At 36.3% G+C, this 15,207-nt stretch overlaps 1 protein-coding gene across 8 annotated transcripts in view; it reads right to left on the bottom strand.

Moving 5' to 3' along the window:
- The window catches only part of diaph2 (diaphanous-related formin 2), a 1,278,655-nt gene that overhangs the window by 811,659 nt on the left and 451,789 nt on the right, over nucleotides 1-15,207 (bottom strand). For all 8 annotated transcript variants that reach the window (XM_039766010.1, XM_039766009.1, XM_039766012.1 and 5 more), the window contains one exon: nucleotides 6,971-7,085. In XM_039766010.1, the coding sequence (XP_039621944.1) occupies nucleotides 6,971-7,085 (115 nt within the window). The remainder of the gene's footprint in view (nucleotides 1-6,970; nucleotides 7,086-15,207) is intronic.

Consider the following 15,207-nt stretch of genomic DNA (forward strand, 5'->3'; position numbering starts at 1 on the left):
TCTTAACCATTACACCACACTGCCTGCTTATACAATATTATATGAAAATGTAATGAGACCAAATACGTAAATACATGTGTCCTTAATAAAGGTGTATTTAATATAAACAATACATTCAATTAATACTTTTGAGTTAGTAAGAAAGCATAAGCCCAGCTAAACATACAGTTAATCCAATCACTTGAAATTGCAAAAAACAATGATTTTATCCAAATCTTTCCATTGCCCTCTTGAGATATAACAAAAACAATAACAGTGAAATTCTATTACTTAAGTAAAGAAAAGAAAGCAAAAACAATAAAGTAATTTAAAGGGAAATACATCAGCAAGGGCGTTAAAAACATGGATCTATTTATTTCTTTTTCAACAATGAGAGGAATGCTAAAAGCAGCAACAACAAGGGACTGAAAATAAAGGATTGAATTGCAATGCCAATAAACAAACAATAGTCACCTAATTGTTTCATATTACAGTTAGTATTATTTTTAAACTTAAAAGATTAAAGAAAATTGACTGCTCTTCAGTGCCATTCTGTGATGACTGCAGTTACTATTACTTTTTTTTTCTCCAAACACTGAGCTGATGCTTTTATTGTATCACCTCCTCAGTGAAACTGTTCAAAATGTCTTTTGCAGCAGGACCATAGGCACGTGAAATGATTCACTCAAGGTCACACCATCAGTAGGAATGCAAAGGTTGAACCGGCGGTTTTCTGGTGTAATGTCCACTGCCTTAGCCTCTACTCCAGGCAGACTCAACAAAGGATCTGGACACCCAAAAACTGCACAGATGATAATACAAATATATCTGATCTCAAGACATTTTTCTTAAAGGAATTATAAGAAACTGTTTTTATTAATTAGTTTCTTACATTCACATTTCAAGATTTAAATTGAGTCCTCAGACTGGAGTGATAAACAGGCAGAATCTGTTTTCCAATTCTGACAAAAGCAAGGGTGTTATCTGAGTCGACAGCACCGACAGAGAACAGAGCATGAGAATTACAAGACTCAAAGAATGTAAAAATTGCCAAGTGCATATGCAGTATTCATTTGTGCATGAAATGAACGGAAACTAGTGGTTATCATTAAGATTAATATCACTTGACATTGTAGACTGTGTCTGACTAATATTAAAAGGCTCTTACCAGTGGCAACATATTCTGTTAAGCAATATCGCTCCTAAGGTATGTATGTGAGCGGAATGTAAGCCTTATTGCGGACAGCTGAGGATTCAGCTATTTATTGAAATTCACATTTGTCCTCTGTTATTATTGTTTTTCAGCCAGCAAAGAAATTTGAGAGAGTTCAAGTATAAACTTAAAAAAAAAAAGAATAAAATTGGTTTGGACTCCAACAGCCGACTACATGCAGTGGGATGGAGGCCAGTAGAGGGCTAAATCAATAAGTGTCTGCAAACTGATACACTTGAGCAGCAAGTCACAGCGGATTAAATCCTTACTACTAGCCAAAGGTACGTATAGGAATCATCAGGACGTCAGACCCATATTGTTAAGTGCATCTGATTGAGTGCACAAACAGGAAGGCAGTTCTAATAAATAAATCTGAGTCTTCCTGCATGCATTGCACTGCAGATTTGAAAACTGCTGAGAAAAGACCAATTGAATATGCATTAAGTTTAGAAAAAAACAAAAGGTTGAACAAACCCAGAAAATTGTACTTTTTTTTTGAAATGGAGCAAAAAGTTGAAAACTTAAGAGAAAAATCTGTTGGTATTGCTTAGAAGCCCATTTTAAAAAGGAAACAATTGTTTAAAATGACTTTCATGCTTATTGAAAAATGACTATACAGTTAAGTTACCATACTGAAAACACCCAACAGGCAGAATATAAATAGTAAATCCATTTTTCAAACCATATTCACCTTCATGATAGTATGTTAGACCAGGAATGTAATTAATAACTAACTTTATACTAAAGAATGTATGTAATCTACTACATTTAATTTCTCTAAAGATACATAATATAGGGGTGGCACTTGCATATCAGCAGTGAAACTAAACTGTAATAATTTTGGAGGTTAGGGACATTCAGGTAAAAAGTGATTTCCAATAAGCCAAAAAATTCTGACAGATTACAAGTCTAAAGGAGCTCCAGGAAATCAAGCACTATAGTCAGAGAAATAAAAAGTTTGAGCTCATGTAGCCAAAGCAGACTTGACTACAAGACGTCACTGAATGGCACAAACTAATTTGCTTTAATTACATTAATTGACACAAAATTAAAATAGTTAATAGATCTTAGGGCTGTCAAAAAAACATGCAAATTCCACAGAATGTACTACAAAACTAAGCATCTTAACAAATAAAGGGAAAGGCACAAAGGGGAACAAAAGAAGATCTTTTGGCTGTCTAGAGGGAGAATAATTGTCAGAGTGACCACCTGAAGACATGGTTCCATGTGTGCTTACTGGTGACCGATGTATGGACTTGAAAGGTGGCCAAAACCAGTTTAAAAGGTTCTGAAGACATCCAGGAAACTACAGATTAGTAGTATAAAGGTCTGACCCACAAGGTTTCCCATAATATTTATCTTGTACAACATATACAACAAAAACTGCTGCATTAAGAAGAGCTGATTGAAAAAAAATACTACTGATGTATATGTTTCCAACTTAACCATCGCATGTGCTCATGGCACTTCTATCTGTAAATGTGCATTAACATTCAAAATGGTAAGCTGTAATATTATCTAGTGTATACTCATTCTGAAGTTTGATGTGCTCCTGTCTAGCACTGAAATTCAATGAGTCAATGGTCAGAAGATCAAAACCACTGGTTGAAAAAGCATTTCATTTGATTGAAAATAGTCATAAGCAAAACTCTAAGAAATATGCCTGATAAACAGGAAACCTAAGATCTTGGTTATAATGCCTGTATCAGAAAGCTCATAGTCACACTGTATGCACTGTCACACATGTGCGCTTGGGAGTCAACCAAAGGGACCAGAAAACTAAAATTCCACGCCACGCCAGAACCTCTCTCTTTTCTCTCCACAGACCAGACACGAGAAATCCTGCCTGTGTCTGATTATGCCCCAAAGACGTCACTTCCTGCCTTGTCCCCGAGGACATCACTTCCTTGGAACCGCCTATTAAAGCACCTCATCCTCCATACTTGATCAGTTCTGTTTTGGACTCTAACCTGTACATATTGTGCACAAACTTAAGCCTTTTGCAGCCTGGGAAACTATACAGGTGGCTGCCCCAAACTTTAATTGTGTGTCTGGCTGGTTATTTCAGAGTACAGAAAAAAATACCATAGGACTAGAAGCATTCACAACATGGCCACTCTGATTGTATAGGCTACTTAATCAGTATACTATAGTTAATGAATTACATATATCAACAATTATCCCCCAGTGGAAGACCACCACCTCATACTATGCAAACCAGTAACTGCAAATTTTTAATTAAAACCAGTTAGCAATGTTAACATTTCACACATGAAACATGATTGTTCAGCATCTGGATTGTATTTTTAATTTCATGTGATCCTTTACGGAGTACACATTGTTACAGTAATATTCGTAGTAATGCATGCTTTCACATCGGTAAAAGCTTTGTGATCATAGATTTTCTAATAGGTCAGATCTTGTGACTGTTTTCAAGAGAAATGATGCGACTAGTGATTAAACATAGTGCACTTATGTACTGTATAGTTAATTGGTTTGTGTGTGACAATGTCTATAGTTCAATGTCTGAATAAGTTACTACAATAAGAAATTAGTAATGTCTAAAATGCTAAACATTGTGCAAATAAAGATTTTCTAAGAATTAGCTGGGACTCCTAAACTAGAGCAGATGTACAGTATGTCACTGTCCCAGGAAATATCAAATTTCTTATTTACCTAAATATCACCCAGTCAGGGATGAGTTTCGCAAAATAGTTTACTCTTAAAGGGAAACAAGCAGCTGTAAGATGGACAAGTGTAATACATGTGTTACTTTTTCAAAGGTTTCCCAAAATCTCTCTTGTTTGGCTACTTTACGAATGAGTATGAAGAGCTAGTTTGTTAAGCCTGACCCAGAAGTAGTCTACAAAAAAGTATTATAAGTAGATTGAAACAAGATTAACAATAATTTCACTATAGGATTATGTTTTTGTTGAATAAATGGGATAACGTAAAATGTGATATGAAGTAAACAAGGAATAAAAATTGTTATCTTTATATATAATACACTACCGTGGCTGTTCGTTTGTCTGTCAAGGATTTTAAATCACCTGTAGTTCGCAAACCATTTGACCTACTCACCTGAAATTTGGTACACATATACTACGTGACGTCTACTATCCGCTTTCGGGGTGATGATTGACATCCAAGATTATTCCTCTTTTTATTTTAGTTTATAGTAGAATCAACTCTTGGCAGCGGCCAGCAGGGCAGCCATGCGGCACACGCACATGGGCGTCGTTCTCATTCCTACTACCTTCGCCGTCACTTCCCCTACCTCTTCATACCTTAAGTCTTTAATCTGCCTCAAGAATGATTTAAGTACCAGCTTAAGTGAAAAATTTAAAAAACATACTAAGTAATTGCAACACAAACACTGACTTAATCAGTTTTAACATGAAAAGATGCCGAGGAAAGAAGAAAAGAAGTGGGCTGCTAGGACAGAGAAAAGAAGCGCATCAACCTCTGAGCAAACGATTGTTAAAATACAGAGAAAGAGTATGAAAACTATGAATGCTCAAGTCAAGTGTATTTGTGCAGTGTGCTGTTACTGGTAACTAAATGAGACATGTTAAATAGATGGCAACATGTGTTGTTAAAGAAAACCATACTTTTCGAAAGACAACCTTATTGTTATTTTAGATAACAACAGAGTGTTATTGATCAAAAAGGCAGCTGCCTTTTCAGAAGTGAGAAAAATATAAAAATTGGGGTGAGAAGGAAAAGGGAGGAAGACTACACATCACAACCTAACTTTACTCTGACACCTTTACTTTTACACTTCGGCAGCCTAGTGGCAACTTGAAAATGGATATTCTTTTGAGGAGGTTCTTTTAATTGTATTATTTCTTCCAAAACAAACAAGCCCTTAATTCTTCTCCTTTTCTTTTTTCCTACAGCTTTACAAAATCAAATGCAATGAGCTAATGTCAAAACAAATAAGAACACTGAAATATTACCAACTTAACATTTTGCAATTATTAAGTAAACTAGCCTAGTGAAATGTCCATTTATTAAAACAGGCTTAATGGAACAATAAGTCGATCCATTTCTATTGTGTCATGCATCTACGAAGCTCTCCTTACTAGATAAATCTTACGTCCCTCTTTCTTTGTGTTTCTTGTTGCCATTCTTCATTAGATATTCCAGCTCTGTTGTGGATACAAGACGAAGTGATGCCTGCACATACAGTATGTACTGTTTACTGTCTTATGCTGACCCCTTGTCTTTGCTCAGCCAACATTCCTGCCCCCCTTGTGGATGCTCTCAAAATCATGCCTGTGCATGGATGCTATAAGCTTTATCACTTTATATATGTCATTTATGTGTACTTTTAACAATTTATCTACATAATGTTTTAATACAAATGCATTACATCAAAAAATTCTATCATCTTTCATGTATAAACCTTAGCATTTTAAATGTTCAGAGGATTGTCATGACATGAATTCAATGTATCATCACTACGATTGATGCAAGAGGTATTCAGCTTTAGAAGTTCTTAGAGATTAATGAGTGCTTGGGGAGCACGCAGATTATGAAGGATTTAATATGCTACCTTAGTTACAGTGTATCATTATAAATTAACAACTGATCTTAAGATCAAGTTAGGAAATTCTAAGTGTTACTTTGCTTTCAGGAAACTCACCCCCAAAGTAAAGCAGAAACACTAAACATAGATTTTACCCAGCCATGTATAAAGAAAAGTAATTTTCTTAGTTTTATGACAGTCACACTTTCATGATTCACTATAGCTTAAAAGATTAACCATTTGAAATAACACATAATACTGTATAAATTTGGAAAAGTGATGATTTTTTAAAGGGTACTTGTGGGGCCCAACAGAAGATATCATTCCAGATCAATCTTTTATATTAAAGCACAAAATTTTACTTTACAGCCATAAATAATACACATATTCTTTTGCTCTGCAGGGTTAAATTCAATTAATACATGTTAAAAGAACATGAATATGATGCATTACAGTGTAATAGAGAGGGAAAACACAAATAAAAATAAAATAAAATAAATAAAAACCCAGAGAATAAAAATTGTACTTCTTAAAATATCCCATTTGATTCCCTTTCCTGTAGATCTCCCATTTTATCTTTTTCATCTCCTTCCCTCTACAGGTTAAGCCCTGCCTGACCTCCAGTAAGCCTTCATATTAGCTTGTTACAGCTGTCAGAAGTTTCACCACCTGTAGGATATCATATGGACGGCTTGAACAACAGTGAAAGCTCTCTTTGAAACCATTTCCAAACATTTTTCTCATAAGGAGGTCTATGTCTATGGCCTTATTTTACACCCTTTAAAAGAGATAGCCTTTCAATATATTTTTTGACCTCATTTTCAGTCTGTGGCATTAACCAAACTCAACTAATCTGGACTATTTAAATTCCACAGGTCATTCTTACAGAACAGTATACAGCACTAGCACTACAGGAAACCATTTGTTTACTGGCCAAACAGTAAAATAGATACATTTTGTGAAGATGAATTAAGCTTAATTTCCAAAACTAAGAAAGAAAACACTGTACCAATTACCAATGGATTCTGTAAACTTATTTACCATATAGAGTACAGAAACAGCCAATGTATTATTTTACACTGTCATATTTATATGTTTAACCTGTTGTAAAAGTGCAAAAACACACCTTTAATTACCAATGAACAATATTTTGTATCAAGGCCATGTATAATATAAGAATTATATGTTGAAAACAATAAACACGAAATTATTATGGTCCTCGTTCTCCCTTCCGTTAGCAATCCTACCTTTTGTCTGAGTTGCAAAATTGAGGGACAGTTTTGCAAAGAGATCAGGATTTTCAAACTTGTCTTCGCTGACTTTTACCCAAAAGCAGTTCTCTGTCATTTCCTGAGGCACAATCTGAAAATTCACAGAAAATTAATTACATTTTCAATCATTCTGACTAATTAGCATAACAACACAATTAAGTAGTTATGTATAAACATTTCAAGTATAAAACAGAACATATAACTAGAAAATTATGCTACATTTGAAAAATCTAATTTTTGTATCTGTTTTTCAAATTAATACTGTTTAATCTTATCTTGATAAAAAAAAAATTGCAAACGACCTCTCTGAGCATACTGTATCAGCAATTTCAATTAATTAAAGTAAAATAAATAATTACAGCATGTCCAATAAATATCAGATTAAAGCATGTAAAATACCCTTAATGATGACGAAGCATAAAAACATAGAAATCTTTTTATATATTCCAAGAACAAAACTAAAAAAAGGAATTTCCACATTAATTTAACCATTTCATGCTAAATAGCCAGTCACTTGAACAATGATTAATCAACAAGATTAATCAGTAGAGAGAACAGTAAAAATTAGCCTAACAGTCAATGCAATTTATGATCTGATCTAGTAGACATGGGGCAGAGTGGTGGCTCTGAAGCTAGGGATTTGCACTGGCAAAAAGAAGGTTACCAGTTCAAATCCCGTAAACGCCAAAAGTGACTCTACTTCGTTGGGCCCTTGAGTAAGGCCCTTGACCTGCAATTGCTCCATCCTGGGTATGACGTTAATCTGCATCCAGCCCTTCATGTAGGCTCTCCAACCTGCAGGGAAAAACCTGGGGGTTGGTGGCAGAATTGACACTCCAGCCACCATAAAAAATCCTCACACTGTTCCACTCCATCTGAACTAGTGTGCCGAGGTATCACTGATTGCATGGCTACACTCGGGTCCTAATCTGGGATGCTGAGTTGGTTTGTCATGTGGTGGGTGCGGCAACGCGCTGTATCAGTGCCTGCTCCTAACCTCTCTCCTCTCTCTCTCTCTAGTAGACATAATCATCACTGGATGTACTGGACGACGAAATCTCATGTTATTTATTCAGTAAGCCTAAAAAGCTATATTTTTCTTTCTTCAAAAGTAGGCAAACAATAAAAAAAATATATAAAAATGAATATATATTTATATATAAACAAATATATATATATATTTAAATAAAGTGCAAATTAGAAAATATTAATTCATTTTTGATGTTTGTTTTTAAACAAAATATCTCATCTTAGCTCCATATACAGCAATGGCAATCTACATGTGCTGAACAATGAAAGCCAGCTGAGACTGCACACAATGAACTGGATTCTGCTGAAATTGACTTGGAGAAATAAAGGTATGTTCTGGGATTAACAGAAAAATGCACAAAAGAAAGAAATTCTTGTATAGATTAAAACTAATCCTTATTGTTAAAAAGCCCAAATGATCAAAATTGTAGGAAGAAAAAAATTACAGAAAAACCAATAACTAGGATACATTAAGATAGCAGTCAAATCACCCATGAAAAGGGTGAAATGTTGTGTACAGCCCAGCATAAAACAAGTTACTAAACATGCATGAATGCTGCAGGAGGGAGATGACAGAGAAACATGAGTGGGGTAGAAGGTTGCAATTCTTGAAACATGGTCTGGATGTCACACGTTATTCTTTTCCCCGAGATACAGAGAATTGCAAGTCAACAAATAGTGATGCACTGTAAATGTGCTAGGCTGACTAATCAAACATGTCCGGAAGAGTTGTGTAAATAAATATATGATATGGATAAATAGAGTTTTCAAGATAAAATCTACCTGTGTCCCCTGTTTATAAACCTACAAAATTAATATTTTATATGAAATAAAACTGCTTGATTATTTATTGAACTCCAAATAATCTAGATAATATTTTTAATATGTGCAATTAAAACATCAGGAGGAAATATTCACATCTATTCAAATGTTTTGAAAATAAAAAAAAAAACTAATGTCCCTCCTTTACATTATTAGTATCTCTATATACTGTATAATCTTCATTTGGATCTTGATCTTTGTTTGTCCACGAATGAATTAGAAGAAGAAGCACTAGATGGCAGTAGAGAGACAGCTAAAACATAGGCATTGCATTAAGAATCTCCTCCAGACTTATACTACTGAAGACTGTAGTACGCCAGTCACACCTCAAAACACAGACATTCAAACTAAACAAATTGTTGTGCTTTAAATTAACTAAAGAGATCATCATTTAGATCTTGATCTTTGTTTGTCCGTGAATTCCACGCATGCGTAGACCACCTACCAGTTTAGTACGTTGTTGTTACTCACGGATGTCAACAATGTGCCAGAATAATGAAAGGGGTGGTGGACAGTGTTACGCTGGTTAGCTCCTGAGGCCTGGTTAGAGAATGAGATTGCCGAAGATAAAAGGTACGTGCCTACATAACATATGAATGAAAGAAGGACAGTGGGTAAAATGAATGACAACGTAACAGCACATTCCGGAAATTATTATTGTTACGTTGTAGCCGGCGAGTGCTGCGCGTCTCACAGTTGTACCGTGGCTTGCTCACATGTCAGTGAAGTGATCCCTATTTATGCTTTAAAGAGCCTGGATACCTGTGTCCCCCTTTTATAACCATTGCTCCGTGTATATTGCCTCACTCTTTGGATTGCCACAAAGAAACCTGCGAGACTGGAGAAAGGTTGAGAAGACATCGTGAGAAGAAGCGATAGCGTCGTGAAAACGAGACGGACAGTGAATGGACAGAAGCAGAAATGCTCCTATACCACCACATAATTACTATTCAGACAGTGATTCCAAGTAGGCAGTTCCTATCGAATCAATGTCCAATGGTTTTCTTCTGTAATTTTGTTTCCCTTATAAAAAATCATAATGCTGTGCGACAAAGGGCCCAGTTCATGACTGGCAGCCGCGTTTAAACAGGGAGCCCTCCACAGACAACTTTAACATGCGCAACGTAGTTGGGCGCACAAGGTTAGTAATATATAATATGAAAGTATTAAAGTTTAAGGTCTGTGCTGTTTTGATAAAAATCATAATATGACATTTTAAACATTTGAAAGAAAAAAATTAATAAGAAATTAAAATTGTATTAGTCTTGACTGTACTTTTTTAACAATAATGTGAATATTAAATGCAATTCATTTTTGAACTTTCAAAGCAACATGTTAGTAATGTATAACTTCAAAATTCCCCACATCGCATGCCACATCAACTTTTTTACTGCTGCATTTTAAAAGTGACAATGAGACAGTGGAATACGCTAAGAATTAGGGAAGGATGAGAGTCAACAGATAAACACATCATAGATAAAATATGCTCAAGACAATGCGCTTAATCTCTTTACTGGTTTTGCTTTTATAAGCTAAAAATGAACACAGAGCAGAGTTAGCATCAGCAGATTTGTGCAGACTACAACCTCATTGAACTCACTTGTGCCAGACTGACTGTTCCCAGGATTCGGCACAGTGGAATTAATGCCACTTTACAGCCCACCACCTACCCTTTTGGAAATATACACTGTTGAATCCCCTGGTTAGACTAGCAGTAGAGTCTCAGTGTCCACTCTTAGAATTTTTATCACAGTTCAGAAATCATAGTACTAACCATAGGGACAACAACACTTAAAAAAAAAAAGAAATAACAAAAAGCAATAAAACAAGAGCATATCTGAAAGTGCAACAGTCTTTCCTTTTCTTTATTGAAGCAGTAATATTATTGTAAAATAACAGGGGAAATGCAAGGCTGGAGGAGTATATTTTCAGAATTTTCTGGTCTAAATCTGGAAACAGTTTATAAACTGAATTGTGTGGTTTCTTGTTGAAATTTTTGCTTTACAAAAAAATCATTTCATTCTAGGAAAGGTTCTTTGCAGATGAAGTATGTTCTTTCTGCTTTGAAAAACTTCCTAACAAGTAGAAAAATATTAAATATTAGGCTACTTAGCAGGACACAAACAGATTAAGAAAACCTGGAGTTAGCCTGTGTTACTCTAGATATGCAGCAGCAGTCCATTTGAAATCAGGACGCATTGGTATTTCACAAATCTGTTACCATCTGTTACCATGATTAAATCAATAAAGGTTCCTTCTGGAACCTTCATTTGGATAAGTCTTTTGGGAACCAAAAAATATTCCCCTATGGCATCGCTATGAAAAGCCATTCTGGTTCATTTATTTTTAAGTTTATTATTAATGTTAAAGAAAAGGTAACTGACTTGGAAATTACAGAGTGAGAAACAGAGAAACTCGAAAGCTGAAGTTCACAAAGTCGCACAGTGCCAAAATAAAAAAGAAGCCACATATCAAAGTCGCCGTGAAAAGGCGAGTTGTAGCCCACCGTCTGAGCTTATTAGGGTACAGAAAAAAAAAAAAATAGGCACACAGTGGGAAAAAAGCACAAAATGTCAACTTTAATCTCGAAATTTTCACTTTAATCACGTTGCTTATTTTTTTCATTAAAGTAGAACATAATAAACTTCATCTTAAAATCAATTAATCTACTAGTTTCTCAAATCCCATTGTAACTAAAGTAGCATGTTAAATGCTTTGTTTTGTATTTGATCTTCATTCTGCTCTAAGTGTGTGAATCACTGCGTGCTTCCGTTCTTTCTCTTTCTCCGACTGGACACAGAATCCATTACATTCGTGATATTACAGCTCTTTGAATAATTAAAATACTGAGATGTATACGTGATATCATTTTCATGATGATTGGAATGAAAGCATGTTATTAAATATGGGAACATGATGGCGCAGTAATTGTTCATGTCTCACGAAGATGCTACTGCGCCATGCGAGACCTTCAATGAAATAATTTATTGTAGAAGTACTGTCTCTTTCAAACGTACTAACCTCCAATTCCTGTCCTTCCCCAAATACCCAATCGCCACACAATCAGCTCTGTAATAGACGTTAAGCCATCTGTAAGCTTATGACGACGATTCTTCAAAACTTTTAAGGAACATTGATATATCTTCATAGTACGTGTTTAATTTTTCTATCCGTCTATCCTTCCAGTGTCGTGCCAGCCTCAGTAAATATACAGCGCAAGTCAGGAACAATACGTGAACTTGCTAGTGCTGCGGCACAGTGTCCTCACATGTTTAATTATTAACAATACAGATTATTTAAATGAAGTTAAAGTTTAATCTGTATAATATAATCAACATATTTTTGCTACATTTCATCTTAAAAATATCGTCACCATATGTAAATGAGCAGGATTGAGATGCACAAGACCAATCTTGAGACTTTAAGAACTGATACCAAATCATTTAAACAAAAAATAACGATTAATCGTAAAATGTATATTTTTACTCAGGCCTAGCCCTAACCTGGTAAACCAAAGAGAAAATGCTAGATGCGTTGTTATGCGTGTCTAGGAGAACTAACTGCGTATTTACAATATACTTAGTTACAAAATAGATAATCTAGACTTTTAAGTACAGATGGAACTAAAAAAAGAACAAAAAAAAAGACACACACGTACATGTATGCATACTGAGGCTGTCAAGTTGAATGCTGCACATTGAACAATTTGAGTGTTTTGTCAAAAAAACTACTTTGCTCGTATGCTAAAAGTGATAACAGAATATAAGGTCATGTTTTCTCTCTTAAATACAACAGTAAATAACTGCTATATTTCTGATTTTTATGTTTTTACCCTTTTTAAAAGAGTCTTTTCAGCAATATACATTTTAGTTCAGTCTGCATTACAGCTAATTGTTCACTTAACATGCATTGCCTAAAGTAATTAGGCATAACACTGTCTGGATTTGGCTGTAAAAGGAAGAGGTCAGTTTATGTTAGTTTCACAAGTTAGTCCTTGAGCACCCACTTCCATGCACTGCACTCAACTTAACTAATCCTACTGACGAGTCCAACATGCTCTGTCATCTACTAGCTGCATGGGTATGTGTTTTCTTGTTTAATTTACTCTTCCAATTAGCCACCAAACTAACTCTTTGGTTTACTATAGTTAACTAATTCAACTTAATGTAAAGTATTCAAAAACAGCTCTCACTGTATTCATTTAGGAAATGAAAAGCATGCAAGAGCTGCCCTGTTACCCTATATTCCTGCAGCACCTCCCAACAACACATGGTATGGACACGGTCACATGCTTTTACCAGATCTACAAAACACACATATACTGAGTTATCATACTCCCATGCACCGGTGTCAGGGAGAATGGCTGGTCTACTGCTCCACATTCTTCCTCATATATGTATGGCTCAACTATCAGATGGATTCTTCCCTCTGCCATCTTTGCATATGTCTTGTCTTACCTGGGAGGCTGAGGAGTGTGATCCCTCTGTAGATGGAACACACCCTCTGGGCCACTTTCTTAAATATGGGGACCACCATGCCAGTCTGCTATTCCACGGGTGCTTTACCTGCCTTTCATGCAACATGGAATAACTTCAGCCACGTTATCCCAATAATGTCCAATGCTTTCAACATTTCTGTTCAGTTTATATTTACCCCAGCTGCCTTACCACCATGGAATTATCGGACCACCATAATAATTTCAGCAACAGTGATGCAATCCCTCCCATCAGACTTGCCCAACACTGGCTCCTTATAGGATTGCACATCCACCAGGTTGAGAAGTTCCTCAAAGTTTTCCTTCCACTGTTTTAAAACTTCCCCAGAAGAGGTCAACACTTCTCTCTCTCTCTGTGAAACATAGTTTCGGCAAGGTCACACCTTCCCCTTCTGAGGCATCAAACAGTTTAGCAGAACAACCTCGAGGTTGCCATCAGGTAGCCTCCATGGCCTCTCCAAACTCACCCCAAGCTTGAGCTTTACCTTCGACAAACACTTTTGCAGCAGTCCTCTTAGCCTGTCGGTACCTCTGAACTGAGTCAGGAGATACCACAGGGAGTATTTCCCTGAAGGGAACCATCTTCAGTCTTACAGCTTCCCTTACCTGTAATGTCCATCACTGGGTCCTAGTGTTGCCACCATAAGATATCCCAAAAACTTTAAGGCTACAGCTTTTAGCAGCTACTTCCAAAAGTGAGGTCTTGAACCAGGTCTACTCAGACTCAAATGCCCCAACCTCACTCTGCACATGGGAGAAGTTCTTTCAGTGGTAGGCATTAAACTCATTATGAAGGGAAGCCTCAGCCAGACATGCTCATCTAAGCTTCTCTAGTCTATTGGGCATAAACCCTAGCTTCAAATCCAACTTACATGACCATACCTTCACCTGACTGTCCAAAACATATGGCCTCCTATCAGCTGAAACAACTACACAGTCTATCATTGACCTTCCCCCAAAGTGTTCTGGAACCAGGTACACTTATGAAATTCCTTTTGTTCAAACATGGTGTATGCCATGGGCAATCCATGACTAACACAGAATTACAATAACAACTCATCATTCTGGTTCAGAACAGGGAGGCTGTTCTTCCCAATCACATCCTTCCAGGTATCTATTTGATTCCCAATGTAAGCATTGAAGTCACCCGTTAAGATTACCATGTCAGTGGGCAGCATCCTTTCAAACACTTCACTCTGCTTCTCTAAGAAGGCTGAATACACTGAACAGTTTTGTTCATAAGCACTCAAGTTCTTTCAATCGTGGGAACTCCAGAACCATCATCTTGCAGGTGGTGAGCCCACAAGATGGCTCCTTAGTGCCATTGCCTGCTGAGCCCATTCAGGTTGCCGGTGAATGCCACCTCTAATCCTCACCTCAAAAGTGGGTTCTGTTAACCTTTTCCTGGGTAGGGTATGCTGGTCTTTATTTGTTCAATTCATGATGGTAAGTGTAAATTGTTCTGTGTCTGACGTTTCAGCCCAAATCTATTCATCAATGGAGACCTTATCAGGAGCACAAAGCTCCAGACGACCTAGCTCAGAGCATCACTATGGTGCACAGGCCCCATCAACACATCAAGGTGACAGTGTGTGGTGGAGCTCTGATAACTAAACAATGACATCAGACTTAAAAATAATAGTTCTAAAATAGCACTTCACTGGGCTGTGCACTTTGTCATAGTTCCACTGCTTGACAAAAAACATTTCATTCTGTGATGGGATGCCTTCATAAAAAATGGGTTCTTTGGACTTTGAAAAGGTTTTTAATATGTTGATAAAATGCCCAATAGCAAACGTTTTGCTTATTTATGCAACCATTTAAAAGGAAATATGCCTTGTCACTGCACATGACGATGGCATCTTGA

The sequence above is a fragment of the Polypterus senegalus genome, chromosome 10 (genome assembly GCF_016835505.1).
Source record: "Polypterus senegalus isolate Bchr_013 chromosome 10, ASM1683550v1, whole genome shotgun sequence".
In the NCBI taxonomy this organism is placed as follows: Eukaryota; Metazoa; Chordata; class Cladistia; order Polypteriformes; family Polypteridae; genus Polypterus; species Polypterus senegalus.